We start from the raw sequence: 22,965 nt of genomic DNA, 5'->3' as shown, positions 1-22,965 counted from the left end.
AGAGCCATTATCCACATTTTGCCTGCAATTGTTTTCTTTATGTTGGAGTTGGCTAAATGCAGTCTAGTTACTGAGGTACTGACTCACTCACTATGGGAAATGCAGAAAATATAACTAGAGACGTGTAGTTGTTAGTGGGTTAGGTTGTTGCCTGGATCTTTCCTCTGACAATATAGAAAACCTCGGCTGCTAACTGAGGTATCTCAACTGGATAAAGCTAGGAGGGTCAAAATCAAATCTACTTTACCCACTGCAGCTACTAGAGAAAGTCTCTGGCTGATATATTACATGGATATCTGCTGAATCCAGGTGCACGACTATTCTTGCTCCCCTTGTGTGTCTTTCCCCTCCCCTTTTTTTCCTAGAACTTTCACTGCAACTCAGCACTATTAGAATAGGGTACCAGTGCGATTCTGAAATAATTCTACATGTAAATTCAAGTAAGCAATTCCAAGTAAATGCTATTACCTTTCAAAATGTTTTCTTTAATGGGAACAGCTTTTAGTAAGAATGCTTTTATGGTAAACTAATTTCATTACATGCAGAGAGAGAGAAACAGAGAGACAGAGAATATCCCATGAGGAATACTTTATACATGACTCTGTTGTTTACAATAATTCAAAGATACTTGAACTGTGACACTTAAGCTAAAGATCAACAACCAGACCCCTGGGACTTGTAGACAAGTATACACATTTGATCTTTGGTGTTTCATTTTAATCTTTCTTGCACTATCTGTAGATGAGGCAGTCATGGTTTGTATTGTCATTGCACAGGAAGACGATGATGCTTTCTCTTCAGTCAAATACATTGACATGAATGTAAAAAATATTCTCTGTTAGAATTGTTCTCTAACTCATATGCACTTTATTTGGCACTTTGGATGCTCTGTAAGGCTCAGTAAGACTCACCTATAGAGTAAAGAAGAGGACTATAGGCAAAGTAAAACATAGGACTTACCCCTATTGTTCCAAAACTTTCAGGCTTCCTTCTAATTTTCTTCTTGCAAAGGTGTCTCCGTAACCATCTGATCAGATACCACAGAGACTTTGGGCTTGGTATGACATTAAAAGGAGTGGGCAGAGTTCCTCCTTCCTCAAAGTAACTCATCCAGAGTTTTGTTCGAGCAAACTTCCACTCAATGTCTGCATGATCCTGCACACAAGAAACACACGAGTACAGACGCTGCTGTAATTAAGGAGGTGAAACAAACACCGACAATATTCTGAAAACCTAAGACTAGAACAAACTTGAAATACTAATGAATTTTCTTGTTAAAAGACTGGCATCTTCTTTCAACAGAAGATCTTTAACACAAAGCAATGCTAAACTGCTTTATTTCAGTAAAGCGATGTTAGATGTGTACAGTATATATCCACTTTCAACCTTTCTTTCCTTGCTGCAGGCTTTTAAATAATTAAAAGTCTCTCAGACAACAAAGGATAATTGCAAGCAGAAAAATGCTACATTTCTGGAAGAGATGTTTTGTTATAAGAGCAGCTCATCATTATTCCACATAGATCACTCTAATTGCTCTGCTCTGTAGCAGCTTCAGCAAGACTGTAAGTCTTATGCCCTCTCTCAGTAATTTCCAGCCCCAAAAATTCAAATAGGTTATCCAACAAATCATGAGGCTACTACAAATTGTTGAGTATTTTTTTTTCCTCCTACTTGAGAATTATATATTTAGAATAGGTTGTGGGGTTTTTGGGTCTTGTTTGTTTGCTGTTTGTTGTTTTTTTTAATTTTATTTCTTTTGGATTCTATATAACATTGTATAATTTTGAGAAGTTTGAAAAATTACCAAAACTAAAGTCCATGGAAAGACTGCTAAATCCTAGCAGCTGAACAAGAAGTTTAAATCACTAATATTAGAGTTGGACAACAAACATAGTAGCCAAGAATTTAAACTACAGGTCTAGCCCTAGCTTTTAATATTCAGCCAGACATACAGTAATCAAACCAGTAAGTCAGAATTTGTAGGAAAAGCACACTACCTGTAGTCTGAATTTTGAGGAATTATGTTGTGGTACTGCATACCAGACTTTGCTAACTAGCGTTACATAAATGCATGTAGTCAGTATTTCTTTTGTGGAGAAACTTGTAATTTCCAGATTAGAAAAAAGGTACATTTTAAAATCTTAAGATTTTGAAGCTTTATTTTATTTGTTTGTTTTCTGCATGATCATATTTGAGTTATCATATGATGAATCAGTGTTTATTTTCATTAGTCTCCTTAATAGACAACTGAGAACTAAAAATAAGCCAATAGCTCGGATAAGGATAAAGACAGTTTTCATTAAGGGAAAAAATAGGACACTGCTGAATGAGAAGTCATGACCTTTGAATTGCTAATTGGTCCAAAATTGTCCTTGAAACATGGGCATCCAATTTCTATTAACAGTATATTCATGGTGTATAAAAATCCAAAAATAACAGCCTTTTAAAGGTTAATAAATGCGATGTATTAAAAATATAGCAGAGACAGAGCAATTTTTGGCAGAGTCTATATCTCAGGAGAGGTCCTGCATAGTGTTGCTTGGGCAGGGCTGTAGCCCATGTCACTTGCCAGCAGCTTCAGGTCACCCTTCTCAGCCCATGAGCTGGCTTCTGCAGCAAGGCCACCTCTTCCCCATTCAGAGTTGTGGGGAAATTCCCCTCTCCCCATTCCAGCTGGGGTCTGGTTCTGTGTCCTTCCAGAACAGTGCAAAAAAATTAGATAAGTTGTCCCAATATCCTGTCTGGAAAAAAAAATTACTGCCAGAAAAATGGGATGTAACAGAACAGGAACAGAGAGAAGGTATATATTACAAATGATCTAAGGATAAGGAACAACTTACAGCAATAAGTTGATAAGAATTATTCATCATGGCTATTAGCATATTGAGTAGAACAACCAGGGAGATTACATTATAGGTACCAAACATGGTGGCCCCAACAAATTCAGTAAATTCATGCCTTGCTTTCACATTGGTCACATAGAGATTGATGAGTCCAAATATAGACCAGAATAATGACTGCAGTGTTTCAAATAATCTGAAAAACAAAACCTGAAATGAGTAGTTGTATAATAACAATACAAGCACTTTTCAGATTGATCAGTTTTTCCCCAGACACACAAAAGTCCTTGACTTGACTGAGATGAATGATATTTATCACACAATAGTCAATCTATATGGAATATATTTCTAGGGAAACAATGGCTTAATGTTTCAAATCTGCACCTTTAGATATACAATACTGAATCTATAAATAAGCTTGCATAAAAAAGGCTGGTTTTGTTCAAACTTCTGAGGGATAAATGTAGTTTTAGAGATCTTATTTTGGACACCTGCCCTTGAAGTATTTTGACCATTTGCCTTTGAAGTATTTTGACCCTTTGTCCTTACTGCAGAGGATAGAATAAGGACCTAAAAGTAACTCAATGACTGTGTTCCACCAAGATTTTAAAACAATTATGGTATCCTCATACCTACTTGGTGTTGCCAGTTTATGCAACTTCTGGCTTGTGCTGAGAGGCATTGAGATAAAAGGAGTTGTGTAATTAGAAAGACATTATTATCACTAGTATATATTTTGTTTTGCAAAGAATAGACACATTAAAAAACAAACATGCCGTTTTCAAATGAGACTTGTGCTTTTATAACTAAATTATATGATACTCCCTTAGAGAAGTTTGGGACAACAGCTAAGAAGCTATAACCAACTTTAAAATATCCTCTGCAACTAGATAGCTTGACATAATTTCACTTATGTACAATGTTCAGCTACACTACCTACACTAGTATTCATTTGGTAGTGTTTTGGTAATACAAATGAACTACAGAACAGAATCACAGAATCACAGAATATTAGGAGTTGGAAGGGACCTCGAAAGATCATCTAGTCCAACCCCCCTGTCAGAGCAGGATCACCTAGACTAGGTCACACAGGAATGCGTCCAGGCCTCAATTTATCACATTTACAAGGATTCTTCATGTTTTAGAACACCAAACTTATTTAGTGCCCACAAGCAGACATGGAGAAAATGCGGAGTGACAGCTGCCTGCATAAGCAAGCTCTGATTTGGTGACTTATGTTCCCTTAATTACAAGAATGTACTTTCTAATATCATAATATCTCCCCCTCTTCTTTATTTTAGCTTTATATCTTTTGAGATATCTTTAATTGTACAGACTTCACTGTGGTATGGCATGAACATTATTATTAGGGTAACTTCAGATGTGTCTGTCAGGGTACCTGTGTAATGCCAATAGAAAACAGAGAGTCTCTTTCCTGTAAACAACATCTAACTGATTAAAATATTGACAGAAGATGGGAAGAACAGAAACATATCAGCTACTTACGTTGAAAATGCATTATTCTGCTTTTCACATCGTATTCCTTTGCAGTTGCCAGGTTCATTTGTCTCATAGTAAAAGTACAGCTGGTTCAATCCATTTGCAAAAGCTAGGAGCACAAGGCAGTATATGAAGAGAAATTTCAAAATGTCCAGCAACATTCTTCCCAGAGATATCTGCAGAGGTCCCAGGTGAGAATTTGCAGTGAATAATGAGATCAAGCGTAGGGAGCTAAAGATGTTTGCAATTGCAAACAGGGCCTCAGCCACCAGGGTTGGATGCCACATGTCCCAGCTCTCCCGTGGAACTAACCCACTATACTGAAAACAAGCAGAAGGGAAGAAATTACTCCTCTATAGTTATGCATAAACAAGTATGTCAGTTTCTTCATAAGCTCTTCAATTTATTTGCAGACAGAACAATAAAATTAAACATCTCTTGGAAAGCAATATGTCTTCAGAAGAGTTCTTTAGTTTAACAAAACAAAAAATGGGCAATACTCATGTACTTGTTCTTCATTTTTATCTGCAGGATGGTCCATTCTTTCTAGTCTTTTTTGCCTGTGTTTTGCATTTGTTTCTAATTTTCACAGAAGCAAAACCAAGTCTGAGAGTAAAAGGAACAGTTTTTGAACACCTGGGTTTTCAGAATTATAGAAACTTTCAGCTGTAAAATCAGGTAAATAATTTCTTTGGAGAACTGTGCAGATATGACACTGATGAACAGAAATCCACAAGAACTTTGTCAAGTTGGAAGAAAACATTTATTGAAGTAATAAGTAAATCACTTAATCACTAACACTGGACCAATGATGAAAAAGCTGTTTATTAATGAACCATGGCAAACTGCTTGTGTGTCTCATTATAAAAGAGTCTGATCCCTGGAACTGTGACTCTTCACTGTTTCAGCTTTACCAAAATATTTATTGAAAATGAAAGATGTTACTTTGAACTGAGGCTTAACTACTGCAGCAGACTCATTATCATTTATTTGGTCTCATTAATCTCTTTTACAGAGTGTGTCAGAGGATAGAATTTATGCTATGAAGCACTCCAAAATTATGGGATAATGTAATATGAAGCAGATTTCAAAGAGGGACTCTGGTTCAATCTGTATGTACCTACTCCAGGCCACCCAGATGCATTCTTCAGAGCTGCTGAGCATGCTCTCAGTAGTAAAGAAAGCGATTCTCCCTCGTCACTGAAAGCAGATGACAGAACATAGCCAGACATCACAATGTTTCCACACCACACTCACTCTCTGAGGTGACTGCTCTCAAAGCGGTTTGAGACCACCTGAGGAACCTGAACATACGTAAGTCTATGGGACCTGACAAGATGTATCTCAGAGTTCTGAGGCAACTGGCTGATGTATTGCCAAGACACTCTCCAAGATACTTGAAAAGTTATGGTAGTCAGGTGAAGTCCTCAGTGGCAGGAAAACGGGAAACATTGCACCCATTTTTTAAAAATGGTAAAAAGGAGAACCCTAGGGACTACTGACCTGCCAGCCTCACCTCCATGCTTGCGAAGATTATGGAACAGATAGTCCTAGAAGATATTTTAAAACACATAGAAGACAGGGCAAGCATAGCTTCACCAAGGGCAAGTCTTGCCTGACCAACCTAGTGGCCTTCTATGATGAAGTGACTAGATCAGCGGACAAGGGAAGAGCCATACAGGTCATCTGTCTGGACTTCTGGAAGGTCTTTGACACGGTCTGCCACAACACCCTTCTCTCTAAATTGGCAAGATATGGATTTCATAGGTGGACTTTGGTGGATAAGAAATTAGCTGGATGTTCACATCTATAGAATAGGGGTCAACGGCTCAATGTCTGGATGGAGACAGTGATGAGTAACGACTGTCAGGGGTCCATATTGAGACCAATACTGTTTAACATCTTCATCAATGACATAGACAGTGGGATCAAGTGCACTCTCAGCAGATTTGTAGACAACACCAAGCTGGATGGTGTGGTTGACAAGCCTTAGGTCTGGGTTGCTATTCAGAGGGACCTGAAGAAGCTCAAGAATGTGAACATCATGAAGGTCTACAAGGCCAAGTGCAAGGTCCTGCACCTGGGATGGGGCAACCCCTGGTATCAATACAGGCTAGGGGATTAAGGGATTTAGACTCTGGACTAGATGACCTTTAAAGGTTCCTTTCAACCCAAAACATTTGGTGATTCTGTGATTATATGATTCAAATTGCAGATGGGAACTGAGCATTGTATTGGAGACTGATAGTTGGCACAGGACCCCACCATGCCTGGTTTGCTCTAGCTGACTGGTAGCACAGGTGTGGCAGTCCCAGTGCCTGACAGCAATCCCTGGAACAGTTTTATTTACTCATACACAAGCATCCATAGCATCTGATAATCCTGTGTATATGGGGATCAGAACAAAACTGGAGAACAGTACTCAAGAGTTAAGAAATACTCAGCCTTACATTTTAACCATCAGTGATGTTGGCTTTCTACAGAGTAGGGAATTAAATCCAGGCATGCTGAAGTCAGTACTCTCTTCATTTGACTATCCTCTCCTGTAATGATCATGCTGTAAAATCAAGTCTGACAGCATTTGACATGGTAGCTTTAAGAGAGATGCTATTCTGCCTCATCAGCTATTGCCCTTCAGTCCAATGAAGTAATAGGCAGTAGAAAACAGAACTGAGTTACCAGAGACATCAGCTAAGAGATAAAAAGTTAGAAGAAAATAAAGAAGAAAAAAAATCTACTGCTTATTGATAGAAGAGAGGTGAGAACTCCTCAGCATGTTTTCCATAATGTCTTTATTTGAATAATTTTATACAATATATTACTGTGAATTCTAATGGAACTTTACAACTCTGGTATTTGAAAATGTGTACTTATTAAATAACTAGGAACAACTGTCAGTACAAGCAAAGATTAGGTACTGAATAGTGCAGTAGGTGCTCAGAGCAGGGAAAATTACACAAAGTGGGTGGGGGGGAATAAGGTCAAATATATTCATGAAAAAAACTGAAAGAAGATATTTGAAACTAGGAAGAGATTATGGTTTTGGTGGGGAATCAAAAGCAACCAACTGCAGACATATTTTAGGTGAAGGCAAGTAGTGGCAGATTCCAAGGAAATTAAACAAGCAGGGTGAAAAAAAAAATCTAATGAAGTACCCTTCTGAGAAAAACATGGAACTACAGGACACTGAATAAGGATAGCGTATGACATAGTAAGACAGCAAAGATCAAGTTAAACCCATCAGGTGTGGACAGTCACATCTGTGCTATCTGCCAACTTCTTTCACAGTCAGCAAAGAAAAATGGACAGTTCTAGAGCAGCAGGAAAGCAGATGTCCCAAAGAGGTCAGATGAGTTGCTCTAACTTTCTCTGTTTCTCCTCATTGATTATTGGGGTAGGGGAGAGGCTATCTTAGACCTGAAGTCTGATAAGATGTATCCAATGTCATCTTTTCTAGAAGAAATGAGGTTAAGGAGAAAAGTGAGAAGAAAGTACTTTATCTATGATGTTCTGGATTGAGACACAAAACTAGTGTGTTAAAACAGTCAGAAAAGATCAAATGACCTCTTATCTGAAAAAGGGAAATCAAAGGCACAATTGTGTTATTTCAGTTTAATTGACTCTGCCTTTCTTGGGCCCAAATGCTTCCTGCACATGTGGATACAGTGAAGAAGGTCTCATAATTGTAAGCAAAGAGTAAGGGCTGTTATCTTAGTTTTGAAGAGACATGATTTAAGAGACTAGAAATAAAGTGAGAAAGGTGAAGCCCTGAGGAGTTTGGAAGTGATCTGTGAAAAATACTAGCTGAAAGAAGACAGCAAATAATATAAGGAAAATCTTGAGTATAAGAGGGCTCTGACAGCAAAACTCTATTGATAGCACTAACTAGAGTATGTTGAAAAGAAATCTAGAAATATCAAAGGAAAACCAGGAGAACAAAGAAGTTCACTTGTAAAAACAAAAAGAAAGCAGAGAAGCAAAAAAACCCTAGGCATATTAAAACCAGAAAAAGTGAAAATATGAAAAAAGAAATACTGCATTTTAGGAGCAAAAAACCCAAAACACGCTGAAGTATTTGTTCTCTCACTCATGCTTGTTGATGTTCTTCTGTTTTACAAAGAATAAATAAAGTTATTGTTCTAGGGAATGGAAAATGGTAAGTGCAAATATAGCAACACTGAGCTTGTTGTAAATCACAATGTCAATACTTTACAGTCTTTATTATTTTGTGACCCTGATGAATTTCTGTCCCCACTTCAAATGCAAACACAACTTTTGACATGTAACAAAGCCAATCATCATTTAACATGATTAAATAATACCTATCATAGTCTCACTGGTTGAAGGAAATGTACATGGCACATCAATGGAAAGAGTATAGAACAAATTGAGAAGGATATGAACAGGATCAAGGCAATTGTGCAATTATGCAATGTCACCCAGGGAATACAAAAGAATAATTCTTTTCAATTTCTCAAATTAATTCAAATACAAATCTAATATCAGAACCATTTGTGACAAAAAAGCTGAAATGTAAATTTTTGTTTTTCCATTGAAAACAAAAGTAATGAACTGCAGATCTCATGAAAGCACTAAGAGAGATCAAACAGACATGCAGATCAGGCTACCTGAACATATAATGGGTTGTTGGACCTTTGTCAAATGTGACTTCTTGTTTCTGATAACAAAAAGAAAGCTTAAATAATATATATTTCAGGAAAACAGTATTAAATCCTTTCCTGAAAAGTCATATGGGAATGTGAACTCTTCCTATTTTCAAATGTATGTCCCAATCTTTGCATTCATTATGCTGAATTTCAGAGCAGCAGTAGGAAGAGGGTGGGGGGATTGCCTAGCAAAGAGCTTTAAAACAGTAATTACACTGGTGAATTGAGTCTATAATTTTTTGAGAGAGAGGAGAGTGAATACACCTATGTAAATGGACAATTGGTCTGTGAATCCAGTGAAACATCAATCAAAACCATTTTGCAGAGCAAACACATAAGAAGGTGTTAGTTTCCATAGAACTGGTGGCAGAAGAGAAATGTAATCTTATTTACTATTGAACTGAGCATATCTGACACAGTGATCATTAAGCCAGTAAATAATGAGACAAATAATGCTTTAGTTACTTTTCAGAGTTCTTGCCTTGAATAGGAATCTGTTTCCCCACTAGCTTTTCATGTCAGTGCCCAAGACACATAATCATGAACTTGCATGCAATCTCTATCAGAATTGGAAGCAGGCAGCACTAGGTCCAGTGCTTAGGTTTAAAAAATATTTGAGATAAAGCAAAGAGTCTTCACATAACTTGGCACTGTATCTAACTGTATGCGGCACTACAAAATAAACTATCTTCCAGAAACACAGAAAGAACATTTTTTCTTAGAGCACAATGATTTCTATTTATATTTATAACCCTCCAACAAAACAGATGAGTAGCTTGAAATCAGTCAACTTGTATTCTCATAAAACATGTGATAATGCACTATTTATAATCACATAATTTACTAAGGAGAGAGCATTTTCAGTGGTTATACTGGGAAATTTAAAAAGACCTCAAATGTTGATATACAGAGACAAAAAGCATAGCCCTCTGAAAAATATGAGATGTACTAATTTTATTTGAATAGTGGCAGTAAAACAGATAACTTTTCAGTTATCCTCGTAGTTCTCTTATCTGGAAATTACACTCTTTGGTGTATTTTACACTATCCCATCAGCGGTTGTAAATAATATCCATCTGTTTAACTTACATGTCAGTCAGAGAGCCTTGAATGGGCAATAAACATTGTGTTTTTCTCTGGGAAATCCTGTCATACAGGAGAGCAGTGTGAGGGCACTCTCATAACTTTATTCAAGAGAGCTGATTAACATGCTTTCTCAGCTGGCTTGAGCTGATTCATAGAAGATAGAATCATCTAAGAACTGGACTTCTAGATTTGATTCAATAAATACAGAAAACCTGTATTTTAGAAAAATCTGCTTGCAAGGTTTAGGAAATGAAAATAAGAGCTTTACATCAAAATGTACTGCTTCCATTTGCCATGCTCTCAATCCCACTTGGCATAGAGGTGGTGAACTCTGTTGCAGGTATTTGAAGGAAGTGTGGCTGGGTATTAAGTTATTCTGTTCATTACACCATCATGTGTTTCCATTGCCTACCACAACTGAGGCTCTTTTAAAGAACAAAAATGTATGTGGGTGCAACATTGCATATAAAAAAAAATAATAGCAACAGAATCAAAGAGAGTGCTTTATGCACTGTGTTTGTTATGTTTGGCATGCATGTACTAATTTGGAGAATAATGAATGCACGTAGTCCCAGATACTGTCACCCTGGAATCTGATTACTGTAAGCAGAAGCTGTCTGGGAGATGAAAGCATTATGTCTTCTAACAAATATTATTCTAAAGTGAATAACTGGTGATCTCCAATGCTTTGAAAACATGGATATTCAATGAACGGCTTGCTTTGTTACATGGGACAGTGCTCTATTAATTTTCCAGTCACTTTATGATAAGGCATCCTTGTCTCTGAAAAGGCATTTAATCAGCTTTAAATGATGGCTCTCCTCACACTTTCAAGCATCTTGCTCTTTTATGCAACAGCTTTGAATTTCTTTGAGTGAGATGACTTCTGCAGGTTTGCAGCCAGAGAGCCAGTGTGCTAGAAATCATAGGTCATTGCTCATCCCTGATCAACTGACATGTGGACCCTTGTGAATAGACACAAGATGATATGAATTAGAGATTCACATGTTCCTCTATACTTATGGCAGGCCTGCAGCGGGAACAGCTGCTGTTTGAGGAAAGGGAAGTGTAACCAGCTACTTGACGGCTGTCTTCTCTTCTTTTCCCAGCCAAAAGGGTCTTGGCAGAGGAAAGACACCTTCCATGCAATACAGGGTAGCTGGTGGCAAGGAACTTGAATCAGCTGAAATACGATGCTGAACAACCTGGTCTAGTGGAAGGTGTCCCTGCCCATGGCAGGGGAGTTGGACTAGATGATTTTTAAGGTCCCCTCTAACCCAAACCATACTATGATTCTATGATCAGAGTGGCCAATACAAATGGGCTTGTTATCTTTACTTGGATGTGATAAAAGCTCCATGGCAGATGCTGTTAAGTGCTTTCATTTCCGTTCAGATGTGGTTTCCTTGAGTTTTTGACCCTTTTTTTTATTAAAATATTCCATTTTATGAGGAATTTCTATCATATTATGGATTCATGTTGAACCCATACAGAACACAACATGTTTATGGCTTTTAAAAAAAGAGCTGTTTTGCTGTAAGATAATACAAACTGTAGGAATATAAAAATATTCTTATAAAGTCCAGGAAAAGGATGAGAAAATCAACATTCCCAGCTTCAAGTGACCATTTATCCCCTTCAGTTTTAATTTTTCACATGACAGTTATCATAAATTTTCAAAGCAAAATTAAAATCTTGCTCTTTAGCTTTTTTCTTTCTTTCATTATTTTGAGTAAATACTTTTCTTGTAGCCCTGTCCAGAAGTTTTGCATGGTGCATGAAACTGTCTTAGGGGCAATAATTTCTTACTATAATGTAAGCAAAAACTAATACAAAACATGCTGTTGTGCAAACATTAGTAAATATTACAAGTGATTTTTCTTTTCCAAGAAAATGACAGTATGACTGTTCAGGATCAAATAACAAAAGACTGCATGGACCAAGAAGACAAAATTATAAATCATAATGTTTTGTTAGCTCTTATTCTGGTCTAACTTCTTTTCATAGCTGCAGAAGATTCAATGAGTACATCATGCATCTCTTGCATTGCTAAGCCTGAGAACCACCAAATAAAGAAGAAAGTTTGAAGCCTAATGTAATTTATCTTAAATATTTTGTTGAATTAAAAAAAGGTTTACCTTCAAAAATGCAACAATTTTCAAAGAGATTGTTGCTAAGTATAAGGAGTTCATTACAAAATCCATGAGGTTCCACCAATCATGAATGTAGTCCTGTAGTCCACCATCCCACATCTGTTTAATTTCACCCCAGATAAAACCTGTAAATAGAAGACAACTCATTAAGCATTAATATTGTGTGACTATTCTGTGACTATTCTAGACACATCTCACAATGGATTGATCCTTCTTCCATTAATTATAAAGGAAAGGTGGATAAGTGCTGTAAATTACATCTAGCTAGATGAAATTTTATCTTCTCATCAATGTTTCCGGAATTAATTTGTCAGGCAAAACAAGAAAAAAAAAATCATCTGCTTTTACAAGGGCAATTTATTTGGCTTTCTTCAATCTCTTTTCCCATTGTATCCTAACAAGTATAAAAAGGGTCTTAAAGGCAGTCACCACTGCCAACTATGTCCTTGATATCTGCTGCAATATCATTCAAACTGGAAAATTTATGACTGTAGGAATTGTTCCAACACATTAATTTATTTCAATTGGAACCCACACAATAAGGAAGATAATTTCTTTTGGTTTTGTCAACGTTGAACTAAAGTGTCACATTTCCATAGGAAAGCGTAGTGTCTCCAGCAGGATATATTTTGTTGATTCCTTCCTTTGGGGCATGAAGGATTGGAAACTGTTTTCAGGTGTGCAGTGCAAGCATTGCACTGGACACAAACTGATATAGAAATATTCAATCTCAATGGGAAATTTTGCAAGTTGTCTGACATGAACTTGGTTTAACAGCTCCAGAGAAAACTGTGTGGAAACTCTCTAATGCTAGAAACATTGAAATCTCTCTGAAGAAGATATTGTATAATAAGGTATGACAAAATAACATGGAACATTTAGATGCATATTTCAGATTATTATCTACAAAGCTTTTTTGATAACAATACCAATAGAGCTTTTAATTTTTCACAATTTCTTAAAGTAATTTCATACTGTTGTGCTCATTAAAGGGACAAAATTAACCACAAAAAAGACCAGTCTCTCACATATAGGTGTTGAGATACAGTTAATTCAACATGCCTTTTCTCTACCGTCTTATCCTTTAGAAATTTTGTGCAGACACCTGTAGAGTCCTGCATCACTCTAGTTTGGGCTTAATCCACCTTGAACCTTAAAATTTGTCTCAGTGGTATTCTAGTTGACTTCATGGAAAACTGCTTCTCAAACATGATCTCTAAGAAGTAACTCCTGGTCTATTCTTGTTTGTGCCAGGTAGGTTTTTCAGTTGTTTGGAAGGCAGGAGGAGAATAGATGGGAGGAGCACAATTTAATTTTGTAGTGTTTGGGCTTGAGTCTTTCTGTCTCCTGATTGCTTTCAAAAGGAAAGTTTCCCTTCCTCCCTTTTCTCCCCTCAAATCTCAGCCACATGTTTCTATCTTCTTTCTATGTGTTGTCATTAGTAATCACAGGCCTCAGGAGTATCTGAATCATCTGATTGGTCCAGCAACTTTTATTTTCATAGTGTTTATTTTCAGCATTCTGCAGAACATTGGGAACAATTCTGAGAAAGGACCATGGTGGAAGAAAGTGGGATATGCCCATTTTAGTGTCTACAACAAGCCTAGTCAGGCTCATTGCAACTTTATCTTTAGGTTATCAGATAAAGCTAATACACAAAATATAGCACTGCTAAGAAGCTAACATTTATCTTCAAGCTGCAATCGTGATGAGTCACAGTGAGAAAGCAGCAGAACATCAATGCATGGCAAGTGTCAATATCCACTAACAGTGTCCACTGCTGCTGTTAACTGCCCAAGTGCCATTCCAAAGGGAAGACACCTTCACAGGTCTACTAGGCAGGGTCCTAATTTCCTGCTCTTTTCAGCCTGTGAAATTACTTAACCACTTACTCTTCAAAGAGCTGGTCACTCCTGACACACAGTATGAACATGACAACAGCAGGTCTGGCTCCTCCTGCTCTCCACAGTCCTCTCTAACCTTGAACATGCTGCCCATGTATTGCAAATATCCTTGCTTGCTCTTCCACTACCTTCTAGGTATAACACATTAAGCAAAATTGGGTCATAAAAGCAGCTGTTCTGTGGGCTGAAATATACCGCTCACATTTCAGACACTGTTCTCATCACCCCTGCTCCAGCTGCAGAACCGTGTGCAAAAATAACCATTGTGCCCAAGAGTCTGAGGAGATCTGACTCCAGGCTCAGAGGAGACCTGAAGCCAAAGGCTGTGTAATAGAGAGAGCTGCTATGGCAAAGCAAGCAGACAGTTGCAATGATAGAAAATCCCCAAGTAATAAGGCATTATGGAAATCTACACACATTCATAGAATTAAATAAACTTTTATAATTCATCACAGTTAAGCATTCCTGTTAAAATATGCTTTAGAAACAGAGCAGAAACAGGTTGGGATGATTAATAAGATGAATGCTTAAGCAAGAGGCTGCAGGTTCATTAATGTCTTCTGCTGAAATATTCCATGATTCACAACCAGGGAAAGACATGAACTGACACAAATGCAACAAGGCTGTTCTCTGTAAGACTGTTGCTCAGCATCTTATGCTTTGATAGCACTGCCTGAAATATAATACAATTATGTACAGATTGAAAAAGAAATGTTGACTAATGCTGCTGTGTTAGCTTTGTTTTGTGAGTGAAAAGCCTGACTGTTCTTCCAAGCACTTCCTGGGCTTCAGAAAATGAAATGTAATTATAAAGTCAACACTAACAGAGAAATACTGATGTATTATAGAACAGTGGAAGAAAGTATATGGCTTTTGTAAATTTGATCATTTTGAATTAGAAACACAACTAATCCTAACTACCAGTAATGCTTAAGTCGTTTGGCAGCTGAACATTCTGAGTGTACTTTGACATCGTAATGGTGGTGGTTCTAAATTTTTTTCTTGGTTCAAGACAACTTTTATATTCATCCTGATGCTGGACTTGCTTTTTTCAAGCAAATGATCATGGAAAACTGGAAATCCTACATTTTTGTTAGCTCTACTGGAGATGTGATAGTTCAGTCTTTCTTGCCAGCCAAAGAATCTAAGTGCAAACTCCATATATAAACACAGTTACACATATTATGGACTCCAAAGAACTTGAAGCTAGGCTGATTGATGAATGCTGTTTTTGTGACAGACATACAATCCAGGCATGCATAGTAGAGCTTCCCAGACATGTCTTTTTGGAGGCAAATCTTTTAAGGTACAAAATCCTAAGGTTGATTGACAAATTCCACAACTCCAGGGGCAATCTCAACATGAAAGCTGAGATCAGAGTCTTTGGAGGTACCAGGTCTCCACGGCTAGGTATCCTGAGGGGTGCTCAATTAGAGCAATGAATGCTGGAAGAACTGGGATCTTTCCAGTTGTTTAAATCCTCCAAAGTGTTCCTGAAGGGTTATCCTGGAAAAGTGTAACCTGAAATCCTGGAGCTTTACTGCAAACTGGAAGACTTCCTTAAGGCCTGGTGAATTTACATGATGGAACTATTCAGAGCACTGAACCTTAGGAATTCCAAGTTGTGCTTCTTAGGATGAATTTACTGTCACATAGCCAGAGGTCTGGAAATCTTGTTGTAGATCATAACTATATCTTCTTGCAAGAAGGAGTGGTCAAGGAGGAGAAGTTAGTCAGCTTCTATCTTCACAGAGACTGATAGAATATGTCAGTTGTGCTCTGTTACATTCATTGGGAGAATCAGGAAAAGGCTAGGAAAGTCTATGTAATGGTTTAAAAAAGAAAAACACATCCACAGATCACGACAGCCTTATCTCTGTGACCTTGCACACTTCCCTTTTCTATTTAGAAGACTGAACACAATCTGACTTTATTATCTAAGGAGACTTTTGTGCAATTCCAAAATATGAATAGAAGAGGAGAAGACAAGCAGGGACAAGACTGTCTAATGAGTGCATTTTTACAGGTGGGCAAGAGATCTAGAGTCCAGGCATTGTCTGATTATTAATGTGCCAAAGCAGCAATGTTGTCGCATGGTGACAGAGCTCATGTCAGAGCTATGTGTTCAGCCGCAAGAAGGGCGATGTCTCAACAATGCAGAGAGGACATCACCAGCCTGCACACAGGTACTAAGAGGAACCAGCCAAATACAAGAGGTAGATCTAAAAGCAAGATCCTTTAGACAGCCAGGCTGGGGACAGGTTCATTGCCCAAAGCTCTCTTTACTGCCCTGGGAGGAAACAAGAATCTCCAAGGCAATAATTCTGTCATCTGCAGGTGGCTCAATCTTCCTATTGACAAGAAAGGAAGCAATGGAGGATTAGTACAGATGTCTAACTTCCAAGTGCCTGTTTTTAGCTGAAATAATTCCACCCAGAGCAGATTCACCATTTTAGCTGGATAATCTTTGCTATATTCTGGTTGCCTCTTTGCTCCAACTGTGTTCTTCCTATCTCTTCGCACCAGCTAGATTTCACACCTGACTTTTATAACCTCACCTATCCATTCTTCATCAAGCTGCTTCTATCATTTATTGCCACTTGAAAGGGAATCATCAGCATTATGCAGCTCTTCCACTTCATTAATCAAGGACTTAAATTGAAAAGTTGAAGGTGAGACTTTCAAGCATTTGTTGCATTGTTTACAGCTAGATACTGGAGCAGTAAATGAGAAATAACAGCATGCATATTTTGAATCAGGATGAGATGATAGAAAAAAAAATTAAACACCCCATGGTTTTAATGGGATCAAATAGACACAAATTCAGATCAAGAATCCCACTGACCATGTGAGGTCCTAGGAATGACAGACACCATGGAGATGTTTTGTATAATGCTATGAAGTATTATACATGCAAGCTGACCAATGCAACCATTTGACTGAAATCCAGCTTGCCTGATGCAAGAAAGGAACTAAAATAGATCACATAAAATAATTTTGGAGAAAAAAATGGAATCAGTGTGCTAAATATATGATCTTTTTGCAGTAAACATTTCTGAACACTGAAGAAAAAAGTTCTTTCTTCTAAAATAAACCCTACATAGTGTAAAAATAGATTTTATCCAAGCTGACATAATGGATAGAAATGAAAATGCTTCTTACTGAAGAACAAAAGGCACTGAAATAAAATAAGAACTTTCTTAGAAAAATACCCTTTCATTATAATTACCTCAAAAGACTTTTAAAAATCCCTAAGAGTTGAGTAATAGATATCACATACTACATATTATCAATCTGTATAATTTTGTACAGGTAGATACATCAGTAGATATACACTGATAAGACTAGCTTTTATTTTATGTATTTATATATAGACTTAGATTTTGAAGCTGTATTTCCAGTCTTGAAACATTTGGATGTTAGACACTGAAATGTCTTCTAAAATAATGTGGATCCACACATAAAGTAAGACTCAGCTTGCATGCTCACACTGTAAAACTTTAAGCAGGGCAGCAGCTTAATAGTCTTATGAATGCTCTCTGTCCCTTTGGGTAAAGCCTTGAGTTAGACACAATATCTTTTTGTGCAAGCTGGCAGGTAACTTTCAGATGGTAAAAATTCTGGATCTATCCTGCTTGATCTCATTATCAATTTGCAGGTATCTCGACCTATGATTTTACTCCTAAGGAACATGTCTCTCCTTTCCATGCAAAAAAAAACCAAACAACAAAAAAGCACCTCCCTTATGGAGTCCATTCAAAGTTGTATTATGTTCTAAGACAAAAATCCCAGATATACCATGTTGAAATTCCTTTCTTGTACTGAATCTTGAGCAACTACAAATATCAAATACATTTTCCATAAACTGTAAAAATTCACAAAAATGTTATGCCATCTCCACAACACTGATTTTTGTTGTTTATATAGTTATGGTTGAAGTCTCACTGTAAGTAATAACATCAAGATTTGTCAAGGAAAGACATGAAAGGAAGTTTTAAAAAGACTTGTGGATCCCTTGCTAATTTTGTTCTTACCTTTCCCACAAAAGGTTGGCTGCTCTGTGCTATTTTTGTTTGTTACCATTAAGTGATGGGAAGCAAGAGATTCTTCAGGGTCAGTCTTTGCATGCTGAGTTCAACAACCTTTCAGCATATTTCTTGAAGAACATGTTTTCACTGGACTGTGAAACAGTTTAACTGACAAACTCAACTTTACCAAGCAATCTAGTTTTACACAGATACACAAGGAAGCAAGACAAGCTGCTAATGATCTAAAGCTCTCTGAAGCAAAGGAAAGCCATTCCAGAGAATTCAGTGAGCATTGATAAGGCTTGAAATATCTCCTGTTTTACAACTGGGCTGATGAACTGATCTCTGTTGAAGGCATTTGAAGGCTTTCTCTTTGGGACAGGTAAATGAGTGTTTGGGAGGGGAACAACTGTGCACAGTGTTTGAGTCTTGTGTCAGGTCAAGCAAAGACCTGGGAATTACATGGCCAGAGGCACCATTTATTTCCCAGCTCTCTTCCTAGGACACTTATACTCAAGCAAGCTGAGTCTGGGAAATGCTGGTTTAAATTATCTGTGCACACAACTCAACACTGAGAATACTTAATAGCTAACCTCAATTCACTCTTTGTCTTCACTGTCTTATCTCCACAATTGAATTTAATTCCTTTCTCCACAGAAGCAGTGAAGGTTAGTTTAGTAATGCCTCTGGAGTGCAGTAAAAAGGTAATGAACTATACAAGGATTATGAAAAATTCAAACTTCTTGGATGCACTACACTCTATCAGACCTGCGAACACTCAGTGCTGATTAGGTACCAGCACTGTATTTACTCTTGTGTTCAAGGAACAGTGTAATTTCTAAGAAAGAGTGATCAGCTGTAAATGAAGCTGGTCTAGGCACAGCATTATGAATTATGGAGTTATATATATGTATTTCACCCACTATGGAATGTCAGGTGCAAACGGTTTGGGCAATCAGCATTGAACAGACCCTCAGATACTTATGGCTTAGTTTTACCACTTAGTCCAATTGCATCAGATTATTAATTTACTTCAGTATTTACACAAAAAGGCATCTGTGCAAGTGAGGCAACTGTTCCTTTAACCCAGTATCTTTAGACAAAATGGTAGCCAGTATCTTTAGACCACACACTTTTCTTTCATAACTTGAATAGCAAGAAGTCTGACTTTCACAGTACTCCTATAAATGCCCAAACCAAATATATGTAATTATCAGTTAATTTTTTTAAGCAGTCTTTTGAATTTCCTTTGCAAAACGTCCTGAAATCCAAATGAATTATAGTTCATTATCATAGTGGAAGATTAAAGGAGATTTAACTTACTACATCTATCTTAACATTATTGACCCTTTTTCTTCTATATTTTTCCTCTGTAAAACAGAATTTTGGTAAGAATAGCAATATAAGCCAAGAAAAAATGTTCAATGTCCTGTAGTGTATGTGAAAATCAATTGTGGATTGACTGTAATGTTCAATGAGTTGGCTAGTGGGGTTAATAAAGTTCAAATTAATCAAAGATGTTCATTGCAAACCATTTCATGTTTATGCACCTAAGCCATTCATACCGGTGGACTGTAGAAGGTGATGGTATAGTTGTCATGATCTAAAGAAATCTGAAATATACTATATTTTTGAATGTCTTATGTGCTTAAATAGAAGTGTCTAGCACAATTTCAGATGGCCGACATTTCCAAGCTGGCCATCCTATGCATTGCCAAAAAAGGTACAGGTTTCCTGTAGGCTATTTGCCATAGGTACAACCTCTCTGTATCTATATCAGACTTTAAAAATAGGACCAGGTACCTCTTTGTAGGTAGCTGAGTTGTTTTTTTTATGTTTACTTTGATTCAATCCCCTAATTCATAACAACTAAACTTGCTAAATGCCTGAGTTTGGAATAAGGGTCTATGGACAGGTACCTAAATACAAAGACCAAGTGCAGAAATACTGTAAATTTCTGATTTTGAATTCTGCTGTACAATAATACTGTAGACAGAAATTGAGCCAGCCAAAAATATTGGTTCACACTCTCAGGTACTTTTGAAAAGTCATCTATAAATCTATTTAAAGAAAAAGTATATCCTAATTTACTGCTTATAAATCTTTGGGACTGGGAGCCCAGTCCCATGAAGGTGTTTAGTCATTGAAATACTCCGTGATTCAATGTCTAAACTAAGTTCACAGTACTGAAAGTAAAATTCACCATGCAGAAGACCTAAATTACCCATCAAATTGCATCTTGTGCTCACTTTGATTTTCAAGTGCATAGTGAAGGTCCACACCCTATGAATACTGAGTGCTAAGACAGCCTGGACAAGAGGAACAGCATGAATTAGAAAGAGGAATGTCTCAAACACCGCATCTCAGCAGCACTTAGAAGCCTATCTCAGGGCTTCAGTTAGATGTCTACATGACACTGAGTTCCAGCATCCAAAATATCCTCCTTTCCTGAAATGCTTGAACTGCATCTCCCAAGAGTAGTGTGGATGTTTGGCACTGCAGCTTTATGGCTAAAAGTTCTGCACAGGGAATAGAAAAACTGCCTGTGGGAGGGAAGTTTTCCATAGCTAATAAAAGTGTATGTAAAATGAACATTCAGACAGTCATTGTTAAGGAAGAGAACTCCCTTTATTTTTTTTGTACTCAAACAATGAAAAAGGCCATTAAGGATAGGCTGACTGTTCCATCTACCACTGTTCCATCTACCCTAAATTGTGGTTGATCCTGAATGCCTAGGGAAAGGGTCTGAGGACAGAATAAGGTAAAAGCTTCCATGTTTGCTAAGTGCAGGGTTATTCTTGTTCAGAGATCATATCTCTGCCACTGACCAGGAGCCACTGATTGTGGCTGGTTTGACACTATGGATGGGATTCAGGAACCAAAGCAGAATCTGTAGCTCTGTTTCAGATGGAAGACACATTTACAAAGGCTTTTCAAATTTAGGATAGATTTTTACTAGAATAGCAAAAAAATACACGATTACCCATATTTAACTGGAGGTTATGGCACCATTGAAAGTTTTTTCCCAAAGAAAAAGTCTCCCAACTTTTTTAATCATAATCAAAACAAGACATTTTTCTTTGGCCTCAGTTTTGGAAATCGCAACACCATTCTAGATTAAATCTTAAATGCACAAAGACACATATCAGCCAACACTACCAACAACCGAGGAAAAAAATAAAGTTTTCTACATAGAAAATGTTAATCTTAAATATCTAAAACCTGGTAAACCTACGGATAACTCAGAAAAAGGTCCTTGTGCTATTGCACAAGCCAGACAGTCCTGACAAGAAGTGGCTTGTATAAACAAATAATTTCATTAATGATAATTTCATTAGTCCAGTTTTGGGATTCTCAACAAAAAAAGAGATATTAACTGACTGAAGTCAACCTAGTAAAAGGCCATCATGGTGACTGAGGGCTGGATCACATAATGTACAAGATGAGGTTGAGGGAGTTGTGTTTGTTCAGCCTAGAGAACACTAATAGGGGGATATTACTACTGTCATCCACTAATGAAATTGCTGCTTATGAATAATACGAGCAAGTCTTGTCCTAGAGGTGCATAATGTAAGGACAAGAGGTAATGGCTGCATGTAGTGACATGGGATATTCCAGCTAATGCCAAGAAAAAAGGCTCTCCAGTTGCTAGACAGAGGCACAGGTTGCTGAGAGAGGCAGTGAAATATCTGTCTGTGGAGAAGTTCAAGATTTGATGAGACAAAGACCTGAGGTTTCTAATCTATCTTTGAAGTTAGCCTGTGTTGAACAGTAGTTTGGACTAAATGGCCTTGAGTGGTCATTATGCGCATTATCCTTCTTTCAGACTGAAGTTGTGATCCAGTTTTGTCTGGGATTATTTTCAACTTCTGCACTTTATTTGTCTCTACTGGTTATGTACTGTTACATCTTGCTGTCCATTTTATTCTTTATATCTGCTCCCTAGAACACATCAATATTTACGAACTGTTTAAATTTTTTACACAATGCTTTCCTGACCAAATTTAGAAGATTATGCACAGTGTACTTGCTATCTCTATGATCACTTCATCCAAAGTGTCTTGCTGTGTCATCAGTTTGGATGTACATTGTGCAAAGTATGGACAAGACTGTACACTCCCATACATCCCATCAGCAGTTTGCTGACCACAAATGTTTGCAGTTTGCACAGTTCCCAATATTCATGTTCTTTATAGATTCACATACTCCAATAGCATAAACCACTCTGACAGAAGTATGGGGAACACATTGTTAAAAGATATTCTTTCCTGCTCCAGGCTCCATTCTGAACAACATAATTACTACGAGCATCTAAAGATGTCCATAAAAGAGCAAAAAACTCATCAAAACAAATTTGCCTAAAAATGTTCTTTTCCCTGCACCCACCCTGAACAACTGGCAGGGAACTTTTTAACCGCATCTAATAAGCACCAAGTTTGGTTGTTGGCTTTCACCTCTGAATTTTGTACCATTCTCTGGTGAGCCAAATGCCCACTGTGAGAACATTTAGTATAGTCACTGCTAGGTTTGAGGCTACAGTTTAAAAGAGAAGAACAGGTATGAAAAGTGTATAGGGATCAATATGATCCTTATGTGAGATGCAGTCAAGGCACACAGAGGGTGAGGCTGCATCTTACTGAATTTCCCCTTTGCATTACTGTTATAATGCTCAGAGGCCACTCAGCAACTGGATGGGAATTTGATGTTGGAAAGTATTGTTCTTCCTCACTTTTTTTAACAATATGGAGTTCCTGTTTTTCTGTCATTTTGTTTTCAGTGGTGATGGA

The 22,965-nt window shown here is 37.4% G+C and overlaps 1 protein-coding gene across 1 annotated transcript in view; it reads right to left on the bottom strand.

Annotated features, from left to right (window-relative positions):
- Positions 1 to 960: 960 nt before the first annotated feature.
- Positions 961 to 22,965, bottom strand: part of TRPC4 (transient receptor potential cation channel, subfamily C, member 4) — a gene marked incomplete at both ends in the record, with an annotated part of 54,290 nt that continues 32,285 nt past the window's right edge. Inside the window, 4 exons of the mRNA XM_010180547.1 lie at positions 961 to 1,155; positions 2,841 to 3,036; positions 4,347 to 4,660; positions 12,232 to 12,371. Coding sequence (XP_010178849.1) covers positions 961 to 1,155; positions 2,841 to 3,036; positions 4,347 to 4,660; positions 12,232 to 12,371 — 845 coding nt within the window. The remainder of the gene's footprint in view (positions 1,156 to 2,840; positions 3,037 to 4,346; positions 4,661 to 12,231; positions 12,372 to 22,965) is intronic.

The sequence above is a fragment of the Mesitornis unicolor genome, unplaced genomic scaffold (assembly GCF_000695765.1).
Source record: "Mesitornis unicolor isolate BGI_N332 unplaced genomic scaffold, ASM69576v1 scaffold10740, whole genome shotgun sequence".
NCBI classification, from domain to species: domain Eukaryota; kingdom Metazoa; phylum Chordata; class Aves; order Mesitornithiformes; family Mesitornithidae; genus Mesitornis; species Mesitornis unicolor.
The sequence above is the reverse complement of the archived record's forward strand: the minus strand, read 5'-3'. Positions and strand labels throughout refer to the sequence as shown.